Here is a 12422-nt window from a genome sequence, read left to right on the forward strand (position 1 = left end):
TGATTGATAAAATCAATCACACTTTCATAAACACTGATACAGAGAACGAATTGTCTGAATCAAAAAAATCCACAGGGAAAAGCAACTTATTGAATGTCTATAAGGCACTTTGTGTTAGTTTAATTATTGGACTTCGGGGGAACTTAATGATCTCTTTCATTTAGCCTTTCACTGCTTGTTGGTGTCTGCAGCCTTTTATAATGCATATACCAGTTGGAGAAAGCCAATGAAAAACCTGGTAACCCATATACCTGGCAGATAAATCTGTGTTCTCTGACAGAAATCTACTTGGTAAATCAGGTTTCCCTAATTTCCTACCCTGGTTACAATTACTCTAAAACCACTTTTTTTGTTTTGCACTTACAAATAATTATTTTAACACATTTGGATTGAAAATAATAATTAATTGCAAAAACAAAAAACCTGATCGGGACATCCCTTGACCCTACTACAGACCTGACTAACTTCACTGCACAGAAAACCCGACCGCTTTTGTCATGAGTGCACCGTTTTTTTTTAAAATCCTGGGATAATTACGTTCTTCATCACTTCCCTTGGGACCAAACTCATCTCATTGTCCTCCTTTGTCCTCTCTGTCCTCACCCTCCCTCAAAGGAAAACAGTGGAAAATGCATGAAACTGCATGAAACAACAAGCCCTGTTGTACTTTCATCATACAGAAACTGAAATTACAAACTTCTGGGGCACGTTATGCATCTTTATCGCATCATTTTTTATGTCACTTGGGTGAAATGAAGCCTACCAAAGCCACTATATTGACCTATTAACTCCAGTACTAGTTAAATTTGAAAATGTGAAAACTTTGTTTAAAAGGACAGGGTCAGTTTGGTGAAGCTTTTGAGCAATAAGTGCCAAAGTTCCCACATGTTATGGATAAGCCTTGATGCAAACACAGAGGGTAAATATGTTTGACTATGTTAAACAAAAACGTTAACTGGATTCATCCTGCATGTGGTCAATGTGTGCACACTATAATCACAAAATCTAAATCTACGTTCTCTCTTTCCTGTATAGTGACTCATGTGAGAAAGCACATTGAAGCCAAGATTGAACAAGAAGTCAAAGGTAAGGTCAGATCAGATTTTTGACAATGTTATATCAAAAATACCACATTATTGCCACATACATGAAGCGGGCTAAGTGGAAATTTGCCAGTTTGACCAAATTTTTGTTTTCGGGTTTGAATTTTTCCTTTGAAAGCCATCTGTCTGTGGGCAATCTGTTCCTGACCAATGATCTTAGTCTCACTAAATATTATATTTTATAAGTGGAGAGAAATTGTTGAGAAAAAGTATGTGCATGCTTTATGATATGGATTATTGTGGGCCTGTATCCACAGAATACTTTTAGTGTTTGTTAATTTATTAGGTTGAGCTGTCCGTTTAAGATAATTACATTTCCAATGTTGCATGTATCAATCTGTCTTGAAGAATTTTTCTTTTTTTTTGTATTTATTTTTTTACCTGCTCTTTGAAAATGTCCCATGGTTTCCCCCAGAAAAGCACAGATACAATTTGCTTGTACCAGTTTTTGACTCTTGCGGTTTGCATTCAAACATTTGTTTCATTTTGGCATGACTCTGATCTTTTCCCAGAAAATGCGCTGGATTTGTATCTTTTAAAGCTTCCAGGTTTGAAAAACCCTTTAAAAGATATGGAGGTGAACTGCATCTGGACCTGATACCTTTTTCATGCAAAATATTTCTTAGCCTGGCTTGCAGATAGTGGGATGTGATTCCTGTGGTTTGCATTCTAAATAACACCAGTAAACTATATTAGTTCGAATAAACGCCTTCTCACCCAATTTTACCGCTTCATTTGTATTCTGGATTATAAGACACTTTGGAGAGCTTTGCTTCTCATAGATACTTGTGCATTATTTATGTTCTGTTAAGTTTAAGGATTAGAAAGGGCGTTTATTCTCCTGTCTGCAAGTCAGGTGAGGAATATTCTAGGACAAAACCAAAGCACTTATCAAAAAGAAGACAAGCAACTGTTAGCAGCCCATCTTGGAAATATGCATTTTAATAATAATAAAAGAATTTATTTTTTGAAGAAATTTCCACAGACGAAGGATCATAACGTCGTGCAGGTTTCTAATAAAACGAATCAAGTCTTGCGTTTATTCGAACAAATATGGTGAGTGAAATTATTTCTTATGGCATTGTGACTCCCAGCATGCATTTACTATTTCCATTAATGATTAATTTAAATCTTTTTCCTTCTTTTTACCCCTGGAGGCTGCTTTCTTCTGACACTTGTCTATTTCTATTTGCAGAGCTGTTTTATCATGAAGGCAAAGAAGGAACCCACCTCAGCCGCACTGAGCTCATCAATACTCGACAGCTGAGAGGAGCTTTCTCTGACACTGAGGACTTCCTAGATCATGGCCTTGTTTCGGTCAATCGGTGTTCTAGCAGAACCTCGTCCGTCAGTTCGTGGACGGAGAACATCAAACCTTCTTTCACTAAAAACCTCAAGTTTAAATCAGTTCTGGAGGGGGAACTGGTCGAGTTAAAATGTAAAATGGTTGCTTACCCTCCACCAACTATCCTTTGGTTTCACAATAACAGATCTATTCATAAAGGGTGTAGACGTAGGATCTGTACTGACAGCAGAATGCACATGCACACTACCAGTCTAGTTATTGAAAGTATCAAAGAGAAAGACTCAGGCAGTTATAAGGTAATGGCAATAAACACAGAGGGTTCTGCTGAGTCCACAGCATCTCTTCTGGTGTCTCTGAGGGAAGAGCAATCTGCTAACTACCTTGGTTTTGTTAAGTGTTCTGCCAAAGCCCATGAATGTGTAGACACCATGGCAGAGCAGAAGAAAGAGCGAAAATTCAGAGTTGACCTCAGGTGTGTAGGATCTCCGTTTGACAAAATGTCCAAAGTCCATCAGGTGAGATCTCGATCTAAAAATGCTCTGGTGCGTACCGTGTACTTTAGGTCTGGTTCCTATTCAAAATTTAAAGAGTCAGAAAAAGAGTCAAAACGTTTGGAGACCGCTTCAGAACAGGCCCCATCCCCTCCCCCCATGTTTGACAGGTCAGAGCGCTTTAATGACAGATTCAGCGATATCTACTGTGATCGACGCACAGGTGCCAGGTTCAGTGAGAGGTTTAGTGACACTGAGAGCCTTCACAATGAGGTAAGAACCAAACTTAACACACTCCAAAAAGTTGTCAAACAGAAGAAGAGGCTTTCTATCTCTACCATGTCCTCCTCTGAGTTTGAGTTAGAGTCAGTTGCTAGCGAGCCAAGCTATGCAGATTATGTGGAGAAGCTCAGGGTCAAGGCTGCCTCTCTGTCTGATGTTCAACATTTCCATCGACCTTTTGATCTGGGGGACAGCCATAGGGACTTTCAAGCTAAAACATCAAGTGAAGACACCGTTCAGCCACGTGTGAGGCATTCATTTGAGCCTCAGTCAAGAACCAGGGCTGTTCAGATCATGAGGGGTGAATTGGTTGATACTGTGGCACCCCAAAAACAAAGGAAATCAGATGAAAAAGGATTGGATAATGGCAAAAAATTGAAGAGTTTTGTTGAATGTCATAGAGATGTTGGATTCATGGAGATGGAAAGTGAACATTATAGTGCGATTGCAGACCACAAGTTGGAGGCTTCAAAGGAAAAAGTTGAGCTACATCAACCAGAAGTCCCGTATTCTGAATCCATGGCATACCCTGAAACTATTAGGGACAGGTTTCTTAGTGAAGTAGTTACACAAGAAGACAAATCAACAGCAGAAACAGTTGAGTTATATAAAGAGGAAGGTCCAGGGGAGTCCTTGAGAGCTCAGTATGAGGAGAGCCTGGAAGCTGAACGGAAAGAGTGTGAGGAAAAACTCCTTGCCCTGCGGATCAGAAAATGGCAGCAAGGGAGTAGGATGTCAGAAGAAGAGAAGTTTCCCCCAGAAGCTGTTTTGCCTGTGCTAGCAGACACACAGTACATGGAGCCTTCTAGGAACACTTACATCCAGCAGGAGGTGTTGGAAAAAAGAGCAACTGTAGAAACTGAGGTCATGCCCTCCTCCTCCCATGAATCACCCAGTATAAAGGCAAGGTTGGTAGCTCCAGAAGCTGCAATAGTGTCAACATCCAAAACACCTGAAGAAAACGCCAAAGGAGAAGATGTGTATATCTCTCCTTTCTTGCTTACAAATACAGCCACAATAGCTACTGGATTAGAAGAAATTACAGGTGGGGCAGCACTCACGCAGGGACAGAAATTCCCTATATTAAATACCAAAGCAACAGACGTTGGAGCAGAGTTGTCACTTATTACAAAAGCACAAGACAGACTTGGACAGTCCACCCGGGCAAAGTCAGATAGGTGTTTAAAAGAGAGGTTTCTGAGTGAGACTGAAGCACCTGATGTTACAACAAGAGAAACTGTTGAGCCATGTGAGCATCGTGCAGAGGAGTCTTTGAGGACTCAGTATGAGAAGAGCCTTGAAGCAGAACGGACGGAGTGTGAGGAAAAACTCCTTGCCCTGCGGATCAGAAAATGGCAGCAAGGCATGCAAACGTCAGAAGAGGAAACATTCGGCCGTGAAACTGAACTGCCCATTTCAGTAGAGACACTGTACATGAAGCCAGAGAGTTACACCCCCCAGCTGGAGGGGGAGGAAAGTACAACTGTAGACCAAGTTGCCATGTCAACAACTCAGTCAGCTAAAATAAAAAGTAGAGTACAACTAGATAAAACACCTGCCTCTTCTGGAATGAAAAGACCAGGACAATTGGAAACTGAGGTGTTAGTTCTTAGAGCACAAAAATCTCCCAGAACAAAAACAAGAGCAACAGACACTAAAGTCAAGTCATCACCTAGAACAAAAGCTAGAACACAAAAGATGAAGACAAGATATGAGCATGAACAGCAACTGTCAAGGGAGAACATCTCTGAGCTGAAGAATGAGAGTCAGACATTTTCCAGTGAAGAGGAGGCTTTGACTCAGCGAATAATGAAATGGCAGCAGGATGTTTTGATGGAACAGCAGCAAGCTGTAAAGCTAGAGTCTGATTGGGTGCAGAGTTACACACCCTTTCAGGCAGAGAGGACTGCTGCGGTTGGTAAAAGTGTTGCAAATACTTCTGCTTTAGAATCAGTCTCACAATCTGAACTGGGTAGCAGCAAGGAGACTTCTCAGAGAAAAACTGATGAAGAAAGGGTATTTTTGAGAAAGTCAGTTTCTGCAACTTCTCAAGATCAGCAGGGTGATGGATTGCAGTGGCCCCCTGCTGGTGAGCTGCCAACAGAGGGACGTGAGACCAGGTTGCAGAGGGACAGTGAGTACTTTGTAAGTGAGGAGGAAGCATTGGCCCAGCGCATCCTAAAATGGCAGCAAGATGTGGTTGAACAAGAGGAAGTTGCTGAACTTGAATCTGAATGGGCTTTGGACGAACAATACAAACAACCAGGCGCTGGGTTGCCATTTGAGTCCCATGAAACCCACCCAAGTGACTTTCCACAGACAACACTTGCTAGTGCTGGTGTACCAACAAAAGCACCTTCATCTTTTCAACATGCTACTGACTACAAAACTCCTACATATGAGTCTCCTTACATATCGAAGCATTCTCCTACATATGCTGACTTACCGCATCTTGTCACTGTAAAGGCTATTACCGTAAAACATGGAACTGTTGAAGCTTCCTCAATTAGGACATGCTCTCCCACCCAGCTTTGTAGTGTCCCCTCTGAGGGATATGAACTTGTCTCTGAACAGAGTGAAAGCCAGTCTAGGCCTTCCAAAAACCTTTCCTCAGTCAAGAAATGTTCACCATGTAGTCCACAGGAGAAGGGTTTTGCAGGTGTGAGAAGAGGGGAAACAGCAGAAGATTCAATACGGTCCAAGCAGGATGGTCAAATGAGTGCAGAAAGCCCCTTTGTAATTGTAAAGAAGGAGGAGACGATAAATCAAGATAAGACAAAGTTGAGTGGAGGAGTTATCCAAACTATGGAAGCTATTAGGAAAAAAAGAGATGCAAGTGAAGGCTCTTGTCCAGTATTTATGAAAGAAATATCTTCAGTTAAAGTAAAAATTGGAGAGATGACAGAGTTTACCTGCATGTTCAAGGGTGACCCTTTGCCCACAGTCACCTGGCTCAAAGATGGCCACTCACTGGCCCACAATCCTGACTACGATATCACCACCAAATCTAACAAATCAAAGCTCATTGTCTTTTATCCAACCACAAACCAAGAAGGGAGATATGACTGTGTCATAACCAATAAGCATGGCAAATCCATCTGCAGCACCACTCTGGAAATTCTAGACAAAAAGAAGGTGAGGATGTCCGGGGACAGACAGAAGGTGGTAGTTACAGAGGACCCAGAGAAGGGCGACAACGAAGACAGAATGATAGAAAAAGAACTTCAGTCCTATATGGACTCAGGGAAAGGAATGCTACAGGTGCCTCAGGCAGTGGTCCACAAACATTGCACCTCAGATGAGTCTTTCAGCTCCTCACCTGTAGAAATTAGAATCACTGCTGCCACCCCTGTCCCTGAGATGACAGAAGAAAGTATTGAAGAAAAACCTCAGGCTTTTATAAAGAAATCTTCAGATGTATCAAGCGATAAGGGGGCCTCTCAGACTGTCAAACACAAATTTACATTCTCTTTTGATGTTGTTGGTGAAGCTCCTCGTGTCCTAACTGAATTAGAGAATATCACCTGTTCCGAGGGCCACACTGCTGTGTTAGAGTGCATAATCAAAGGTGAACCTACCCCAGATGTTGCATGGTATTATGATGACGTTTGTCTCGATATCAGATCTGGGAAATACAGAACAGAGATAGAAGATAACGTGTACCAGCTGTATATTAACAATTTTACATACACTGATGTTGGATTGTACAAATGTGTTGCTAGAAATAGGCTCGGGGAGGTTACAAGCATGTCCGATGTCTCCTTTCAAGTTGCAGAGCCTGTTCAATTTTCAGAAAGTGGTTGTGCTGTTGGGGATGATGGTTTTACTTCATATGAAAGAATAACAAAGCCTCTTATTTTCTTAACTGAGGATTTCAAGAAATCTGCCAAAAATTATGCAACTCCTATTGAGAACAGAATCATTCAGGCAAAAGATGAACTTTCACAAATCCCATTGGAGTTGTCTGCCACAGCTCCAAAATCCAGGCATGGACTCTCTAGAGAGCCTCAAATGATATCTGGGTGTGGTTTGCAACAGTCAGCTGCTCTGATTAAAGTTTCCCATATTAAAAAAGCTTTTGAGTTAGATACACCAGTTGCTTCAATGGCAGTCCCCTTTCTTGAGGAACAAGTAAAAGAAACATATTTCCCTGAAGAGTTAATACCTCCCGTTGCTATTCCCCTTGACAAGCAACACCACATAATTGAACACATAATTACATCCAAATCTGACATTATTCATGCAGAAAGTCCCAGAGGGAATCCAGGTTCTCCTAAAGCTGTACACAGTGAAATAAAACCTGATTTGACACAAGCTGTCCTTGTAGCTCTTAAACCTGTCTCACCCAAGGCCACCCAGCCTACCTTTTCTGTTGAGAAAGAACATGAGATCTGTGTGATACCTAGTGATGTTGGGGAGGGAGCCATTTTACCAGAAAGTCATTGTGTACTTAAGCAGTTTGTAGAGGAAGTGCAGGAGTCCCCAGAGCTGGTCAGGCCTAAGCCACAGAAACCTGCTTATTATCAAATGGAGGCAGGTGAATTGGAAAAAGTGCGGAAGGATACTGTGCATGCACTTGACAGAACTAGCAGCTTTATACCTTTTCAGTCTGAGCAAGTCCTCGGAGTAAAACCATCTGTCAGGTTATCTGCTCCAGCTGAAGAAGCTGTTAGGCCTAAAAGAATTTCAGATCCTCTCAAATCTGAGAGACAACGTGCAGCTGAAAGATCATCTTCTATTTACAGTGAAGCTCAATACATTGGGGCTGGTATGGAAGGGGAGTTGGCAGAAGGAGAAAAACATATGCAGCATGATTCTAAAAGAGTTAGTAAAGGCTGTGTTGTTATGCCCATGGTGGAGCATGTGAGTGAGGAGGTTGAATTTGCCAGTAAGGAGAGGATTTCAATGCCAGACCCCTCTATGGATAGTGGTGTTTTCCTTAGTTTGCCAGACTCCCAGGACATTGGAGAAGGAACAGAATATATTGTCACTGGTGATATTGTTGAACCTTGTACTCAAATCAGGGGTGAAGATGAGATGGTTAATGCCAATGTGATGACAGAATCTAACTTGCTTATTGTCAAGCCTAAAGTAGATAGCAGAGTTCAGCAACACGGTGTTCCTGTGCATACTGCTATACAGGAACAGGAAGGAGGTGGTTTGGATAAGACCTCAGCAGCTGAAGCTGGGGGAGCATCAGCAGTAGTTGGCTGTATGGAGGAGGAAGAGGTCACCTTTGGTGCTGTGTATGCTTACTACAACCCTCCAGCAGACTGGGGAAGGCCACTATCCCCAGAATCTGAGATGTCTATAGAAATTGGCAGCACGGTGAGTGGAGAGATAGCAGAGGTAGCTGAGAGGTTCTACACTCCAGAAACATTTACAGAGATCTCACAGCCAATTGCAGATCCATTCCACACTCCAAAGTCTCCTATATCCTTCCATACTCCCAGTTCTGATGTATCTGGTGGATTTATAACCCCACAAGAACATCCCTTCAACCCTGTAGAACAAAAGAGACCCTCCACAGGAGACTCCAGCGAGAAGTTCTTTTCACCAGTTCAGTTCTTGACCTCTCCTGCTGATGAGGGCATTGAAATAACATCTTCTGGAGTAAATGTGGATGAGAGTCAGTTCCTCACCAAAGGCAAAGGGTCCTTAGGTCTGCCAACCCTTCAAGAGAAAGTGCAGGGAATTCCCCCTGCCTTCCTCAAACCTCTTATCAAGAAAAGAGTGTTTGAAAATGACTCGCTAACATTTTACGCTGAGGTGTTTGGCCTACCCTCTCCTGAGGTAAAGTGGTTCTGCAACAAAGCCCAACTAGTGGCAGATGACAGAGTGAAAATGGAGAGAGATGGGGATAGCATCTCGCTAACACTTCACAATGTCACTAAAGCTGACCAGGGTGAGTATATCTGTGAGGCCATGAACTATGTTGGGGAAGCGAGAAGTGTTGCTTTAGTAGGGGTTGTATCACAGGAAGTGAGGTTCCTGCCTACCCCACCAGCTGTCACCCACCAGCATGTTATGGAGTTTGATGTGGAGCAAGATGACTCCTCTCGTTCACCATCCCCTCAGGAAATTCTGCTTGAAGTAGAATTAGATGAAAAAGACGTGAAAGAATTTGAGAAACAGGTTAAAATCATCACTATTCCTGAGTACACGGCTGATAACAAGAGCATGATCATATCGTTGGATGTGTTACCAAGTATATATGAAGAGGGTGCTGTGGATTTTGTCACCCAGGAACATAATGATTTGAAAATAGCGTTCGAGGTCACTGAGATGCCTCCAAGGTTCATCAACCCTATCTGTGACATTGAAACACCAGAGACTACCAATGTCATGTTTGAGTGCTCTCTGATGGGAATTCCATCTCCCATTGTGTCCTGGTTCAAAGGTAACAAGAAAATCCCTCATAATAACAAAAAATATTTGCATTCATCGGATGGAGACAATCACTTTTTAAAGATCAGAAAAGTCACAATACAGGACACAGGAGTGTATACATGTAGGGCTATTAACATTGTTGGTGAGACTTTGTGTAGGGCCTCCCTGCTTGTGGTAAGTGCAAAGGCTTTATCAGGTAAAACCAGAGGAAGGGAGCTTACTGCTGTGTCTCTTGGAAGTGCCAAAGTCCAGCCACAGAAGTTTGATTTGATGGTTGGCAACACATCAATTGATGGCAAACAGGTGTCGGAAATTGAGCTTGAGTTTGAGTTTGAGCAAGAGGCAGATGAGTCACAGCGATCAGTCAGGCTTGTGGCAAACACTGACGATGAGTTGAGTGAACATGGAGAGAAATACATTAGCATTAACTTTGATGTATTTGCTGAGCCAGCAAAAGATGATAAGATCGAGTTTAAAGGGAAGTCCTCAGACATGTGTAGCTTCCAGTTCCAGCTGACTGAGACACCCCCTAAATGTGTTATTCCATTGACTAACATCACAGCAGCAGTAGGGACGCCAGTTATCCTACAGTGTCTGGTTACTGGTAAGCCAAATCCCACTGCTATGTGGTACAAAGATGGAGACCGTGTTACAGACAGTAGGTGTATAATCCAGGAGAAGACTGCAGGTCATTTCAATCTGCTCATCACTAATGCTGCCCAGAGTGATGCAGGTGAATACAAGTGCCTAATCGAAAACACAGCCGGTTGCATTGAAACTTCAGCACTGCTGAAGGTGTTTTAGACATTTTGGAGATGGTTTGTGGATGGCTGCAAAAAGATCATAAATTTAAGCTGTATTTGCATGTAGGTAGTTCCAGTAGTACTTCTGCTCCTTCTACTCCTACTTTAAGTAGGCTGTAGGTATTCCAAAAAGGATAGAGGTACAGTGGCAGTGTTCAGGCTTTTGGTTTTCCACTTGGTATTTGGCATTCATCTATGACTGCTCCTGTCTAACACTTGCTTAAGTCACTATAAAAACTTAATGTATCTTTGGGTAACCAGGCCATTGTCATACAGATGAAACCTGTGCGTAAATGTTTGTCATAATGTGTAACTAGTAAATATTAAACTGCGTAAAAAAGATAAATAGTGTCGTGGCACATTTTTAAGTATTTATTTTAAGTTGTTATAGTTAATTCATTTTAAATTGTGGTTGAAATTTGGATTTTATGTTTGTACTTGCTTTCTGGTTTTTGCTGTTCTGTTTTCAACATTGTGGTGTTCAGTTTGTACTGCAAATTAAAACATCTACAGCTATAAACCAGTAGGTATGTATGTGAAACATTTCAGTTCATCTTTACGTATCAGAGATATTAATGTTTGAAGACCTTTTTTTTCAAGTAGTGACAGTAAGTGAATGATGCTATAAAGTCAATGATTAGAGATATGTATTTAAAAAAAAACAAATGTCCCTACGGAAAATTAAACCACTCAGTAAAAGTCAATGCAAATTCATGCACTGCCAGTAATCATCAGAGCTGGTACTGGACTATCAATAAATCATGATGTATTGAGAGATGTTGTTTGTTATTTACCAATTAAGTTAAATATGCAATATTTGTGATTTCATCTTTACTATCTTGCTGTAGAAATTAAAGTATAGCAAGCAAAAAATGTATTAGTTATTTTAACTGAGCATTGGGAAAAACTGAAAAACTATTTGGTTTCAACTCAGTTACTACACTGATTACAAAATAGATCTAAAAAAAAGAAATTAAAACAGTGATCATATCAAAATAAGTCTGGCTCTCCTGAATAAATTGCCTTTTAGTTACCGTAAAATTATTCAAATGTTTGTGTGATTTAGCAAGTTTCTTTTATGTTGGAGATTTTTCTGCTTGTGAGTGATATTTTTTATCATTTTGAAGTTTTACTCCATAGTAATATTAGTTGAGTGAAATAATAGATGATATTTTTTTTAATATACGTTTTATGATCTTGTAAATATGTGCAAATAGTGTTATGTTGTATGAGCAGTATTTACCAAGTAAAAAAACAAGTAAAAAAAAAAGTCAGTTATGAAAATCTGGAGAAATCCATGATATGTACAGAGGTAAAAATCGTTTGTCTCAGTTTGTATAATAAAACAACTGATGATGTAAAGTTGGAGGCTGCTCTTTTCTTTTTTTCTTTTTTTGTTTAAAATATTCAACATGGGGTGTACTTAATATTAACTAGTGTTCATGCGCAATTTGTCAGTCACCTCCTGAAATTTCTTTATACCAGAACTAATACATTCCCTGATTCCTGCACTATTACAAACAGTAACAAACCTGTTTTAGTGTTAAAAACAAGTCAGTCTTTGGGATTTTTTCACCTCAATGTACTTAAAATATTCAGATTACTTGATGTTTAAAAAGGTTTGTGTCGTGGGTGTTTTTTAACTTCAGTATGGGACTGGGGGAAATTGGCTTTTTAGTAATAAAACTAATACATTAAAGTAACATGCTTAGTGAAAGAAAACAAACTCGTCTGATTCCGACATCAAAACTCGTTCTGACATTAAAGAAAAGAAAAAAGTCAACTAACCAAGTGTTTGTTCTGGGGGACCATAATTTTTGGGTTTATCAGTGTTTTGGTCATTATCTTGATCTTTAGCTAATTAGGCTACTCGCATAAACTCTGTTTTATTTTATTATTTCATATTTTTGTTGTATTTAAATAATATATTAAGGCTGTCCTCTTAAACATGTAACTACTAGTCAACAGAATGAGATGTTTTTTTAAACAAAGATTTTAGTGATTTTGTATTATTTCTCATTTGTGTTTCTGTAAAGTGGATTATCAT

General features: G+C 40.4%; 2 protein-coding genes across 2 annotated transcripts in view; both read left to right on the top strand.

The window, feature by feature from the left end:
* LOC137133296 (titin-like) overlaps positions 1-12422 on the top strand; it is a 199909-nt gene that overhangs the window by 27504 nt on the left and 159983 nt on the right. Inside the window, exon 41 of the mRNA XM_067516776.1 lies at positions 1036-1086. Within this exon, the coding sequence (XP_067372877.1) occupies positions 1036-1086 (51 nt within the window). The remainder of the gene's footprint in view (positions 1-1035; positions 1087-12422) is intronic.
* Positions 1148-11150, top strand: LOC137132435 (muscle M-line assembly protein unc-89-like). The gene is made up of 3 exons (XM_067514861.1): positions 1148-1161; positions 2077-2159; positions 2299-11150. Exons 1-3 carry the CDS (start codon positions 1148-1150, stop codon positions 10374-10376), a joined length of 8175 nt encoding a protein of 2724 aa, XP_067370962.1. The 3' UTR covers positions 10377-11150.

The sequence above is a fragment of the Channa argus genome, chromosome 9, assembly GCF_033026475.1.
Source record: "Channa argus isolate prfri chromosome 9, Channa argus male v1.0, whole genome shotgun sequence".
In the NCBI taxonomy this organism is placed as follows: Eukaryota; Metazoa; Chordata; class Actinopteri; order Anabantiformes; family Channidae; genus Channa; species Channa argus.